We start from the raw sequence: 15,171 nt of genomic DNA, 5'->3' as shown, positions 1-15,171 counted from the left end.
GAGATGAAGATATAAGCAAGTCTTTGAAGACCCTCACATAAGAGACTCTACTACATTATAGGCTGGAAACACAGGGGACTCCACTTTAAATGGCCAAAGTCAACATCAATAATCACCGCAAAAGCTGGCATCATTGGCCTCTTACTGTGATTTACTGCAATGTGCTTCTGCTAAAAATGTATAACCTCAATCTAATGGCAAAGAGAAACCAGAAAATTAAAATTGAGAAATAATCTGAAAACTAAACAATCTGCACTATTAAAAAATATCAGTCATGAAAGAGAAAACCAGATGAAGGAGACAGAATTCAGATAGAGACAGACAGGAAAGCTGAAGTCACGTGCAGTACTCTTTTAACACAATGTTCTGCCAAAAATGGAGTTATTGAAACAAGTGGCAAATCATATATAGAAAGCATAGATTAAATAATACTTCCATGTAAATGGCAACTTTCTGATTTTGATAATTATTATAAGGTTATAAAAATATGCATTTACATTTAAAGATAAAGGGCATCATTTTTGCATCTGTGTCTCAAGTGATTCATAATAACAATATAAATGAGAGAAAAATAAAAAATATGTATATAGAATAATAAAGCATATTTTTCACATGGGCGAATAGCTTTGAGTGATGAGCATAAAGAATTTTGCCTATTGCCTTGATTTTCTATAAATCTGAAATTATTTCAAAAATTAAAGATTGTTTTTAAAGAGGCCTGAAGTGTCAAAGAAACTTAATAAAAAAGAAAACCTCAAAAAAACTATACATATCAAAATTGGAAACAAGCAGATGAAAGCAGAAAGAAGCAAAAAACAGAATATTTGAGGTTGGAAAACAGTAGCAAAAAGACATCAAAATCACTAATTTTCAGAAAGGAGAGCTACAAACTTCATGAAGTTTTCCAAATCATTATATAAAAATGTTATGCATAATGTATGTGTATACATACATAGAATAAAATCCTTATAGGATAATGCTCCAGTGAGGTATACATGAAACAGAGCTGATCTAACTTGAAAATTTCTCTCCTAACAGACTAAGAAGACCACTTATTCAAAAATACAATAGCTTTACATCTAGTAATAAGTATCTTTCTGTAAAATTCCATTTGGAACGATCATTTTTTAAAATATTATTTCCATTTAATGTAGAAAGATTTAAAGTGATTAGCAACAAAGGCTCAGCTATCTACCAACTGAGCCTCCTTACAGGAATGTTGGTTGACTATACTATGGATGAGGCATTCATCTAAAATGTCAATGATTCAAAAATGAACTAGCTCTGGTACCTACTAGCAAAGGGCTCAGTATCTAGAAAATACAGGTAATCATAAACAAACAGGCATATACGCATACTCACATATACACATTGTGAAAGCTGTTTAAATGAAATTAGAATATTTGGTATAATTTGTGTATAAATAAATACATAGATTCTTTATAGAAAAATCAGAGAAGGCTTCTCAGAAGTGGTTCCTCACCAACTTAAGGCTAATTTTGTTCTTGTGTCAATGTCATTAGTAATTTCCAAACTGCATACAGATACAATAGAAGTAAACCATTTACAGCCTGCTATTTAAATCAAATGCAAATACATTTAAATGTTATATTTACCTTCACAACCAGTTGATGCTTTTTTCTGTCCAAGAAACCTCTCCAACATTTTTGAAGAATTACTGCTATTTTGTGTAAATGTCTAGGATTTAAAAATGTAAGACTATTAGCATGTTTTCATTGACATCGGGATACCTCTTAGAAGAGTAAGACAAAGAGGACACAGAAAGCACAAACTCCTAGCCAGAACAGGTTGATTGAGAGATGACCCTGAGAAGGGCTCACTACCTGCGATTTCCCAGCAGAGCTCTTGCACATGCTGAAGCTTATGCAAGGTAAGAGGCTTGAGATGACTTGGGCTAAGGTTGGACTCCATCTTTGGTCAGGAGGGTCGGAAGGGTTGGGGCTAAGGCTGTGAAGTGACTTAGAAAGGTCTGGGCTAGGACTGGTCTCTTAAGGCTGAGGGTGAGGGCAAGTCAGGCTGGTCAAGGAAGAAAGCAAAGGAGTTGGGGTCTGCTGCTCTCAGTCACACAGGCAAGGGATTAAAACACATCCAAGGCTTCTGTCCTTTCTCCATTATAAAATTATAACGGAGACAAGGTTATAAAATACATATTTTATATATATATATATATATATATAAAATATGTATTTTATATATTATATATATATAAATTATATATATTATATATATATAATTATATAATTATATTATATATATATTATATATATATATATATTATATATATTATATAATTATATTATATATATAATTATATAATTATATATTATATATAAATTATATATATATATAAATTATATATATATATATATATATATATAATTTAACTTGTAATTCAAGAAACCAAATTCAAAGCCCAGTTTATGCAGTTTTATAGCAGACAAGGTTATTCTGGAATATGGTTAACAATTTGTAGAAAAAAAGACGTAGGTAACTTTGGGACACATGTGAAGAACATGGAGTGCCTCACAAATCTGCCTGATATCCTCGTGTAGGGGCTACAGCAACTTTCTGTATCACTCACGTTTCAATGTATGTGCTGCCTAAGCAAGCAGTAAACACAGGTTCTCACATCAAAAGTCAGTTCCCTCTCTTGCGATGACCATCGGGATCGCTCTGAAAACCCCTCATAGCAAACAAACAATCATACAAACTAAAAAAACCTAAAATAAATAGACAAACAACAAAAAGTAGAGCCTGGAATCTGACAGGAAAGAGCTGGCGTGGATTGGCTCATGCCTCGCTGGGTGGGACACAAAGATTAGTCACTCCTCACCATGGTGTTGGGGATTTCCCTGCACACCCCCCCAAAAACAAACAAACAAACAAATGTTCAGCACCTTAATTGTCGACAAATGTCTTGTTAGAGTTACAAGTCAGTCTAGATTACCCTAAAATCTGCCAAGATCAGCAAAATTATACTTCAACACAACAAATGGCTAAATACTAAAATGAAATAGACACGAGACAGCTGAATGGTACCTTATAGCCATTTTAAGGTATATAGCAGTCGGTTCTGTATATAAAACTAAAACTGAAATGTCAATGGGCTAATTATAGGTTGTGGTTAAGAACTTGTTTTTGTTTTTTTTTTTTTTGGTAACACACTGGTTACTCACAACCATGTCAATTCCATAATGTTGCAAATTGCTGTTGATGTTATGTCGGGACTCTTGGTTGAATGGGATGATATTCTGCCAGCTCTAACAACGGACCAGAAATGGTCTCCCCAAGAGACTGTTCAACCAATCTGGACAATAAATAGCTGGACTTTATACTTGGTATATGTTTACAAGGAAAGAATCTTGATTGAATTTGAACTGTAATACTGCATCAAGGTGGAGGAAGCCACCAGGGGGGAAGGGCGTGGGGGGGGGGTCCCAGAGCCTATGAAACTGTAACATAATGCAAAATAATTAATAATAATAATAATAAAATTAATTCCATAATGATGTAAATTTTTGCTGATGGTATGTTGGAGATTTCAATTGACTGGGATGATACTCTGCTGGCTCTGTCTTCAGACCAGAAAGGGTATACCTAAGAAGCCGTTGAACTTGACGGGACAATAAGATGCTGGACTCTATGTTTGGTATATGCTTGCAATGGGGGAATCTCAATTGAACTTGAGCTGTGGTTATGCAACAAGGTGGAGGAATCCACCATGGTGGGAGGGTTTGGGGAGGGGTGGGGAGAACCCAAGTATCTATGTAACTGTGTCACATAATACAAGGTAATTAATGAAGTTAAATAATAAATAATTAAAAAAATAATAATAATAAAAAAGTCAGTTCCCACAACATATGTGTTTTTGATATCTGATGTCTATGCAAGCCAACATAATGCTTGCTGAATTTAAAACACACACACAATCACTTCTCGCCCTTTTGGCTCAGATCAAGTGTAAAACACATAGACAGACATACAGACACACCATTTTTGCTTTTTATGTTCCCAGTTTCTTCGGTGCTCAGAAGACAAACTTCACACTTTAAATTTGCTTCTTTGGGTCTTACTAGAATCGTATTTTAAAGAATAAGCACCATTATGCTCTGAGTCTTTTTGTTGTTGTTGTTACAGAAATGGAGAGAGACTGTGTGAATATTTGTGCACTGAAGGAAAAGTGGGGAATGTTAGAATGAAAATAAGTTGCACTTTCTATGTAACTGGAGCCAGGTCATTTTAGTTTCACTGATGCACTACTTTGATCCACTAATATGCCAGAAGGACAAAATAGCTCTCCCTCCTGTCCCAACACCTTTGTCACTACTCAATGGATTCACAGCTAAAAATAGAAATCCAACTTAGAGTTCCATGTGGTACATTTGAGGAAAAGAATACAATTAAGTATGTTGACAATATTGAAAATTTCTGTAAGTAGAGATAGGGCCGATATAATTTCATTTCTGTTGATAAAAGTTTCCTTTAAAAGGATGTTATAATTCATTAGCTTCATTTTGAGCAAGGTAAAATATTATTTTAAGTAAGCAATACACAAATAAATTACATTTCTAAGGAATATATGTTTTATGATACATCTGAGATTTAAGAGACAAAATGAACATACCTTATGTGTGCCCGAATTTGACATCCCCGAAACCAGCTCTGGATTTTAACTGCTGCATCATGCTCCTTTTTTCTGAATGCATCCACAGCGCTAGGAAAAAATGTAGAAACAGCTTTTCACTAGTAAATTTAATTTTAAAGTCAGTCAACCTATTAATCTTTAATTTCTTCCAAAATGATAATTACAATTCACTGTCACTGAAAATTTAAATTTAAAATAAAGCTTTTTAAAAACTATGAGCTCTTTTAAGAACTAACTTTTCCCTGAAACATCACATGCTTTCAACAGCTTTAATTCTTTTTCTATAATCACCTGTTTTGCCACTAATATGCTAGAAATTATTGGGAAATGAAAAAACAACATACTATTTTGTCATTATTTTTAAAATTGAATATCAGAATTTACTTTTTAAATTACACTACATGCAGGTCCATAGTACTGTCATTCGTTACTCATTCACAGTTAAATGAATTATGAATTGCTTCTAAGTAAAGTGAATATGTGCCGGAATGCTTATTCTATACAGAACTCTCAGAAAGTCCATTTAAGTTCAAAGAGGCTGGAGGTGGGTCACGAGACTTACGCAGCAACATACTCAATTCTTACACTGCAGTGACTTATACAAGTTTCAGTATTGATAAATCTGTCTTAATTTTATCAGTCATTACTATTCTGTTTCCCCATTTCTATTAATAACATGGCACTGCTTAGGCCAGACATAGTAAACTTAGAGAGTAATTTACCTCCTAGAATGCTGGGTAACACTTATTTTGCACGCTTACCTGAATACATGGTTTGTCATTTACTTCTTATAAAAAAATATCCTCAGATTAAGTTTTCTTGGGCAGTTATTTAGGTTTTCATTATGTTAGACTGTGTGTATGTACATACATACATATAAAATATTTATAAAACACATTTATATATTTTAAAGATTTATTATTATTTTTTTTAAATTTTTTATTGCAAAGTCAGATATACAGAGAGAGGAGAGACAGAGAGGAATATCTCCTGCCCAATGATTCACTCCCCAAGTGACTGCATCAGCCGGTGCTGTGCCGATCCACAGCCAGGAGCCAGGAACTTCCTCCAGGTCTCCCACGCAAGTGCAGGGTCCCAAGGCTTTGGGTCATCCTGGACTGCTTTTCCAGGCCACAGGCAGGGAGCTGGATGGGAAGTGGGGCTGCCAGGATTAGAACCGGTGCCCATATGGGATCCTGGAGCATTCAAGACGAGGACTTTAGCCACTAGGCCACTGTGCCGGCAAAATACATTTCAATATTTACAAAAACAGGATGGTGAACATATTTCAAATGAAATCTTGAATGAAACTATAGGTTTGAGTGAGGAAAAGAAAATACGATCAACAATTAAACTGTTAGTGGCAAATAACTGGCTAGAGAAATAACTGAGAGGATTACAGGTAGATAAGTAGGCATGAGAGTTATCTAGAAGGCCTGGCTGAGATGAACCCGTAACAGCATAGACAGCAAGGTACATACTGGCATCAAACAGTGACCTAGTCATAAAACACATTCTGGAGAAAATTTCTACAAGTCCATAGATGATAGAAGTCGTAATTTAATTACAAACGAGAATGCCTGTTATCTTCTGAGAACGAATAAGAGACAGAACATTACGATGCAGAGAATTTCAGTACTGTATTCTTCACTCATATTACTGTATTCCATGTGGGAAATGTGGGAGAATAGTTTTCAAGCCTTTTCCTACAGACAGCCTTCCATGACCAGCTTTAATAAAATCGAGTCTTTCCTAGTTTCCTCATAATTCCTTATAACATCTAGCTTTGTGTTTTTTAAGAATTATTTTATTATTTGCTTGTTTACTATTTCTTTTGAAAAAAGATTCATGTGCCTGGTGCAACAGCTTAATGGCTGAAGTCCTTGCCTTGCATTTGCCAGGATCCCACATGGGCACCTGTTCATGTCCCAGCTGCTCTACTTCCTTCCAGCTAATGACCTGCGACCTTGGAAAGCAATAGAGGATGGCCCAAAGCCTGGGACCCTACATCCATGTGGGAGACCGGGAAGAAGCCTCTGGCTACAGATCAGCTCATCTCTGGCCTTTGCAGCCACTTGGGGGATGAACCTGGGGAAGATCTGTCTCCCACTCTCTCTGTAAATGTGCCTTTCCAATAAAAATAAATCTGGAAAAAAATTATTTATTTTTATTAGAAAGAAAAGTTTCTAGAGCGAAGCAGAGACAGACAGATCTTCCAGGCACTAGCTGACTGCCCAAATGTCACAAAGGCTAGAGCTGAGCTAATCCGAAGCCAGCAGCCAAGAGCTGCTTCTTCTGCATCTACCATGTGAGTGTAGGTCCCAAGGCTTTGGGCCATCCTCCACTGTTTTCCTAGGCCACAAGCAGGGAGGTGAATGAGAAGTGGAGCAGCCAGCAAACAAACCAGCACCTATACGAAATGTTGGAACTTGCTGGTGCAGGATTATTCAATTGAGTCATTGCACTGGTCCCTTAAGATCTGCTTACTGATGATCTCTTCCACTAAACTTTATAATCCAAACATATCTTTTCCTACAATATATTCTTGGTGGCTCCTGTAAGGTTGTACATATAACTCCTAACTAACCTTTGTCTTAACTAAAAGGGAAAAATATGGCCTTTGGAATATTTGACTCATAGAGAACTACTCACAAGCTTTCCTTAGCAGATCTTACAGTACTAAAATCCCTCCTTATTTTACCACAACGGAGTGCTCATGAGCAAACGGCTTTCCACACTCTAAGCTACTTCACCCAGTATGGGGAGAAGTCTGGCATGCATGAAAGGAACTACTACTAGGAGAAGCAGAGGAAAAATACCTTGTCATGTTTTACATGAAAGAATTTTTTTCCTAGCGGAAAATGGAATCCTATATAATATTTTCAAAACTACCATGAAGTATATAATTACTATACTCATATGACAATTGAGATAAAGGTGTGAAGAGAGTGCAGGGTTATATCCAAGGACACATACTTGCTGAAGCGATAGGGTTGAGGTTGGATTCTTAATCATCACTGCTTCTAAATTCGAAGAGAGGAAAAATGCAAAGCGGAGAAGAAAAGGGAAGTTTAAGGGGAAAAAAAAAAAAAAGAACAGAACAGGAAAAGTCGTCAATATCCCTAAAACAGTAAGAGACTAAGAATGTAAAATGACACCAACATTTACATTATAAAAAATTTCTCTGGCTATACCAAGCGTTTGGTAGGAAACAGAAGTCATAAATATTGCTGGTAGGAAGCTGTTCCCCTTCCACCAATACAATATAAATGTGTGTAAATTAAAACCTTACAACACATGAGACCTGTTCAATAGAGATAAATACAATGCAGTGAGATCACAAGCGGATCTAAGAACACAACGCTGAGGACACAGGCAGGTGGTGGTGCAAAGGGGTGTGACAAGGACACAGAAAGTTTGAAAGGTGTTGATTTGTTTGATTGCCTTGAATAAGCCCAATACAAATCGAAGACTGACTTTAAGAGAAATTGATAATTGATATCACCTATTTTTATATACATTACTATATTCTGTATACATGAAATAGCCCACAATATGGTTTTTAAAAATGGGGGTTAACCCCAGATTCAGTTAAAAAGCAAAACTCTAAAACCTACTGTGTCTTTAAACATGGGAATTTGATAGAAGGTAAAGACAAAGATTTTTTGCTATAGCCATTGTATTCTGAGGGAAATAAAAGATACTGTAAAATCAAACAACCTAGTCGAAGGGCAGAAACTGCAAGGAACTGACAGAAAATATGAAAGAAAATTCAATTATAGAAAGTGAATGAAAAATGTTGAACTTTTTGAGAAGGACTCAGTAATTTTATGCCTAGAAACCTTTTAAAATGAAAAAAACATAGTTTTACAGTTAAGCTTATAGGAAAAATCGAAAACAACATCGGATAGACTATGGAAGAGTCTCAAAATAGAACACTGTTTTACTTTAGTAATTCAGTATATGTGAATTAGCAAAACATTAAACATTATAATGTGGGAAAAAGTTACAATCTTTCTGCTTCTATTATGCATCCCAACATTTGTAAAAAGCCATTTAAACTGCATATAGATGTGAATGAATGAATACACAGAGGAAGCCTGGTTTTGTCCAGAGGAATTTATTAAAAGTGGTTTTCCTTAGGAAATAAAACCTACAAATGTTCTTTACAAAGTTGTAAAATTTCATAATGGCCAAAATATCCATGTAATAATTCTGTAATCAATAAATTTAAAAATGAAATAAACTGTTCTAATATTTTTCCAAATACTACAATTTCAAGTTAAAACGAAGCATTAAGACTTTTCTGGGAATTAAAGCCTAGAGAATTCACCTACTTAGCATAATATAAACCCTAGACTACACTAGTTAAAATGCCCAGAAAATCATGTTATCCGTGCTGAATGACAGTGATTCAAATCCTAGCTGTGCCACCTACTAGCTGAGTAGTCTTAGGCAAGTTATTAAGTCAAAAATCCAATTTCTTCTTTAAAATTCCAATCATAATACACTGCAGGTGGATGTGTTGGTAGAAAGCTTCTGGCTGAGAGACTGGGAAGGCAGAATCTGGGAAGTCATACGTACTCAATAAAAGATCACAATTATCCTTGCAGCATTACATGAAGATGACCACTTCTGTGTAATATAGCCAAAAATCCCCGAAAAGTTTGTAAAATCTTATTAATACAAAAATAATTATTATGTATAAAAGATATGTAAGTTAGTATGCTGTTTAAACCAAAGGCATGTTTAGAAAATTCTATGTGTTCTTAATTTTACAAACTAAAAACTTGAGAAACTAATATTTAATATGAAGCACATGAGAAATGAAACTCCATATGAGCATATAAACATGAGGGGTTTCAGATAGAAGAGATGATTTTAGTAAAAGCTTTAAGAAGAGGGGAGTCAGGAAGTATCTGGGAAGATTCTAAAGAATCTAAAGCTTTGCGCCCGGCGCAGTAGCCTCACCTTGCACGTGTCAGGGTCTCATATGGGAGCTAGTTCTAATCCCTGCAGCCCTGCTTCCCATCCAGCTCCTTGCCTATGGACTAGGAAAGCAATAGAGGATGGCCCAGAGTCTTGGGGCCCTGCACCCATGTGGGAGACCTGGAAGAGCTCCTGGCTCCTGGTTTCGGGTAGGTTGAGCTCTGGCTGCTGTTGCCGCTTGGGGAGTGAATCATTGATGGAAGATCTTCCTCTCTGTCTCTCCTGTTCTCTGTATATCAGACTTTGCAATAAAAATAAAATAAATCTTGAAGTTTGGTCTTCTTTATAACTTTTAAAAATCCACTAATTTTTCTTTTCTTAAAAAAAGTATTTGAAAAGCTGAGTTACAGAGACAAAGATCTTCCATCGACTGGCTTACTCACTTCCCAAAAGGCCACAACTAGCCTGGAATGGCTAGACCAAAACCAGGAACCATGTCTCTTCTCCAGATCTCTTACAGGGGTACAGGGACCCAAGCCCCTGAGATACCTTCTACTGCTTTTCCCAGGCCAGTAGCAGGGAGCTGATCTGGAAGTCGTCCACCAGTGACTTGAATTATTACCCACAAGGGATGCCAGTATGGAAGGCAGCGATTGTGCCACAACTTTCTGTGTACATTCCTGTGAAAAAACCGTCTTTCTACTTCCTGCTTTTTGAATTCTTTATTTGTTGGGGAAATAAGTATGTGACTATAAGGGAGATGAGAATTATGCTACTGATAAATTAAAAGGAAAAAGGGACTGGCACTGTGGCACTGAGAGGGAAGCAGCAAGGTACAACACCCGCACCCAACAAGGGAGCCGGTTCAAGTCCCACCGGCTCCACTTCCTATTCAGCACCCTGCCAGAGCATCTGCAGAGGGAGCAGAGGGAGGCCCGGGCTTGTGGGCCCCTGCCCAGTGGCATCTGGGGAGTGAACCAGTGGATGAAAGCTTTCTCTGTCCCTTTTCTCTTTCTCTCTCTCTCTTTCTCTCTCTGTCTCTCTGTGTGTGTGTGTGTGAGAGAGAGAGACTTGCCTTTCAAATAAGCAAAATAAAAGCAAAAGAAGGAGGAGGAGGAGGGAGTACATATGAAATACATGAAACTGGCCCTCCTTACATAAATAAAAAAGAAAAAATCTAAATAAAGTTTGGTTTGCTATAGATTTATCAAACTTCAAGTCCCACTGGTGGCTGCTTTGACAGAGCCAGTCAAAGGCTAGGTGTTCCCTTCCCTACATCTACGAAAACAGAGATTTAGTCAAAGATTCCCTTAAAAAAATCTTCAGGAAACTCTTCTGCAAAGCATCTCAGGATTTCTGAATGCAGTCTAAAGCGTTTGGAGCGTGAAAGTCCACCCATACCGAGCCTGAACCATATCTGCCTGCTACACTACTTCCATCCTGTAACAGCGCTACTCTGCTCATACTGTTCTCTGAAAATCCCATGTTCTCTCTTATTTTCAGATTATGTCAAAGTTACACTATTTGAATGTTTTTTTTACTGTAACTTTCAGCAGATATATCTCCATAGGGATTGGAACTTTATCCTACATACTATTTGACAATAACATGTACATTCTTGAGTGCTGTGTGCACATTTGTTTATTCTGTGTTCCCACACATATTAAGTATCTGATACACTGGGTTTGCTGAACTAATGTTTAAGCAAAGAAGGACAAAAGAAAGAAGCAATAAAGATCTGCTAAATAATAACGGAAGCCAAGGCAGAAGGCTAATATTAACATTAGAGAATAGGGACTCATTCAATACCATCACTGTGGTAACTGACCCACATATGCACAAAGGTTATTCATCTCTGACTTGAAAAGACGTTACACAGGGGAGCAAGGAAACCAGGTCCAATTGTAAGAAACAAGTATGGTTCCTTGTCACAGGAGTTAATGGGAAAGGCGTCAGAAGCAGGAGATCATGCGTAAGAAATGTCAAATGTTGTGAAGTAGTCATGGAAAACAAGGTCCTTTGTTCAAGACACTGAAGCAGAATTTTTTTTCTTTTAAAATCTTATCATAGTTAGTAACAAAATGTGGTAGCACAACATACAACATGTCATTTATGATAAACATGGAAAAGATATAATGTCCAGTAGAGCAGGCAGCTAAGGAAGATAAGAATTTGGAGAGAATAAGAAATACATTTTGCTCAATAAGAATAATGTGGGCCTGGCGTGGCAGCCTAGTGGCTAAAATCCTCACCTTCAACGCACCTGGATCCCACATATGGGTACAGGTTCTAATCCCAGCGGCCCTGCTTCCCAGCCTGTGGGTACAGGTTCTAATACCAGCTTTCCCAGCTCCCCGCCTGTGGCCTGGGAAAGAAGTCGAGGACGGCCCAAAGCCTTGGGACCCTGCATGCATGTGGGAGACCCGGAAGAGGCTCCGAGTTTCTGGCTTTGGATTAACCTGGCTCCAGCTGTTGTGGCCTCTTGGGGGCTGAACCATAGGACGGAAGACCTTCCTCTCGGTCTCTCCTTCTCTATGTATATTTGCCTTTCCAATAAATAAACAAATAACATCTTAAAAAAATAAGATGAATGTGAAATAAAAATCATGATAATGGAGCAAAGGCATCTTTTTTCATTATTTAACACATTGAACTACTAACATTTAAAATGACTACACCAGCTTTGTTTTCACATTTTAATATAGTCTATTTAAAACATTTATTTTTCCTTCCCAATCAACAACTGGCTGTCTTTGCATGGGAAACAGAAAACACGAATAAAGTACATAGATACAATGCATGCTTTCTTCTTAACTAATGTAAAGTCTACCTAAAGGTTGACTTGAGCTTTTATACTTGCGCATCAAAAAATTCAGAAGCAATGAAATTCAGTACTTTAGGCTTATGTTTTTAAATCACTCCTAGTAATACCACCCATGTATAAGATTAAATTTCTTGAGTGCTAGTAATAACGTATATAAGTACATATTCCATTCATAAGAACTAAATATAGCAATTAAATGAAGAAAACACTAAAAATTAACTTGTGATTAGTGCTAAGCTTTCACTTTTATGCTGAAGTTTGATTGTTTATACATATTTTTTGTTATCCTTTTTAGAAATGCTTAAAAATGAAATTGAGTAACATATTGGTTACTCATTACTATGTCAATTAATTCCATAATGATGTAAATTTTTGCTGATGGTATGTTGGAGCTTTCAATTGACTGGGATGATACTCTGCTGGCTCTGTCATCAGACCAGAGAGGGTATACCTAAGAAGCCGTTGAACTTGACGGGACAATAAGATGCTGGACTCTATGTTTGGTATACGCTTGCAATGGGGAAATCTCAACTGAACTTGAGCTGTGGTTATGCAACAAGGTGGAGGAATCCACCATGGTGGGAGGGTTTGGAAAGGGGTGGGGAGAACCCAAGTATCTATGTAACTGTGTCACATAATACAATGTAATTACTGAAGTTAAATAATAATAAAAAAAAATGAAATTGAGAGATAACCTGAGTTACCAGTGGGGTCGGAATACCAGCCCAATATGACACAGATGCCTAGACATTTTATGTTTAAAGTAAAAAATGTGGGTTACTCTTTATTTTAATGGCATATTAATGACTTTCAAATTATAATGAAAATCCTATTACGTTGAAAAAATAGGACATCTACATGAATTCAAAAAAAATTTACTATGATCAGTGTTACAATACATGCTAGATTACTAATGATGGAGCACCAGAAGTATTACCAGGAAGTAATAAAACATCAGAGACAAGCTGTAAGTCTCAGCTCACTTTCCAACCAACTAGAAATAACCACTATCACCCTAAATGACACTGTGTTCATATATATAGCTAATGGCCAGAAATTAACTGATAGTGAATAGAAAATAAAAAAAAGATGTATGGTTACATTTTTTTTCAACAATAAAAAATTTTAAATACAAAAAAAATGTACATATTAACAGACTATGCCTAGTCTGACCTATGAAGCTTAGCTAGAATGGACATCAGATGAAAAACCCAATCATCCCTTAAACTAAAATACAATTTCTAATAATTTTAGACAACTGGAATAAAACTCCTATATTAGCTGCCCTGTGCTATAAGATATGTCAATGTGTAAAATTATTAATGATTTGCATATAATTTGACTTTTAGGTCTTAATGAATTCAAGCTCCTTAAAAGCAGAAACTATATATAATCTGTGGTGCTCCGATTATTGATAGTAATGGGACTATTTGAGAAACAGAATCAAAAGGAATACAGAATTAAAAGGTGGCTTTTTGGTGCAAAAAATTATTGAAATCCATGCAGCATGCATTTCCATGAATTCAAGAAGACACATCATATATTTTGGTTAATGGTCCTCATTATTATTATATTACAGCTGAATGATTAGTGAGTTATAAGTTTGTTACACAGATTTATACTGTTAGTATAATCTAAAAACATTTTATATTTATTAATCTTCAACCACATTCTAAACAAGGAAGTTCTAGTGGCACTCGGAATGGGTAAGGAAAGCAAAGGCTCTGGGTTAGAGGAAGTGCGTGAGGAAGGAGTCAAACTGGCTCATCCGGGCCAGCAGGATTGTCTAGTGGTTAAGGTCCTCGCCTTGCACGCACTGGGATCCCATATGGGTGCTGGTTCTAATCCCGGCAGCTCCATTTCCCATCCAGCTCCCTGCTTGTGGCCTGGGAAAGCAGTCGAGGATGGCCCAAAGCCTTGGGACCCTGCACCCATGTGGGAGACCTACAAGAGCTCCTGGCTCCTGGCTTCGTATTGGCTCAGCTCCAGCCATTGTGGCCGCCTGGGGAGTGAACCATCGGACGAAAGATCTTCCTCTCAGTCTCTCGTCCTCTATGTATATCAGCATTTCCAATAAAAATAAATAAATCTTAAAAAAAAATAAACAAACTGGCTCAGCCGGGGCTCTCAGATCCTGAGGGTAACTAAGTATACAAATGCAGGGTCCCAGACAGACTTCAGTAGAGAGAGCTCCACGAAAGAAGGACTCGCTCTCAGGTGAGAAATCTAAAGGAAGAGTCTGTGTGGGAGAGAACTTAGCACAGGGAGTCAGAGCTTGTGAGTGACAATGGGTCCATTGAGGTCGGGGGAAGTACAACGGGTCAGCTTGGGGAGGTTAAACCCACACTGGGTGAGAGTGGTATCCACGTAAGACAAAGGGCAGTTGTAGTGATCAAGGTTTGCCTAAAAATGGAGGAAACTATGGAAAAGGTGTAATGAGGTCCAGATTTCTTGAAAATGAAAGGGAGAGAGACTAGATTCATGGATTTTAACCACACATCAACACATATAGAAATAAGCATAGAAGCAAATTGCATATATGTATATACACACGTTTTCTCAAGCTCTGTACCCTGAAAGGGTCTGAGAAAATCATCATCCAAAAAAAAATGTGCATCCTCAAAGGAACAAGTGCTCCTTAGAGACATGGATGGTCTCAGCGCTAGGACAGGGAAAGAACAAGATAAGCCTGGACCATTTATTTTCTGTATGACAAAAAAAAAAAAAAAATGTTACAAACATCGGGACTCAG

The 15,171-nt window shown here is 36.9% G+C and overlaps 1 protein-coding gene across 2 annotated transcripts in view; it reads right to left on the bottom strand.

The window, feature by feature from the left end:
* Positions 1-15,171, bottom strand: part of SPATA17 (spermatogenesis associated 17) — a 149,363-nt gene that overhangs the window by 129,540 nt on the left and 4,652 nt on the right. Inside the window, exons 2-3 of one of the 2 annotated variants that reach the window (XM_058669739.1) lie at positions 4,646-4,735; positions 1,617-1,698 (exon numbers count right to left, since the gene is read on the bottom strand). In XM_058669739.1, coding sequence (XP_058525722.1) covers positions 1,617-1,698; positions 4,646-4,735 — 172 coding nt within the window. The remainder of the gene's footprint in view (positions 1-1,616; positions 1,699-4,645; positions 4,736-15,171) is intronic. The other variant, XM_058669740.1, reaches the window with a different exon arrangement.

Source organism: Ochotona princeps, chromosome 10 (assembly GCF_030435755.1).
Source record: "Ochotona princeps isolate mOchPri1 chromosome 10, mOchPri1.hap1, whole genome shotgun sequence".
Taxonomy (NCBI): Eukaryota; Metazoa; Chordata; class Mammalia; order Lagomorpha; family Ochotonidae; genus Ochotona; species Ochotona princeps.
The sequence above is the reverse complement of the archived record's forward strand: the minus strand, read 5'-3'. Positions and strand labels throughout refer to the sequence as shown.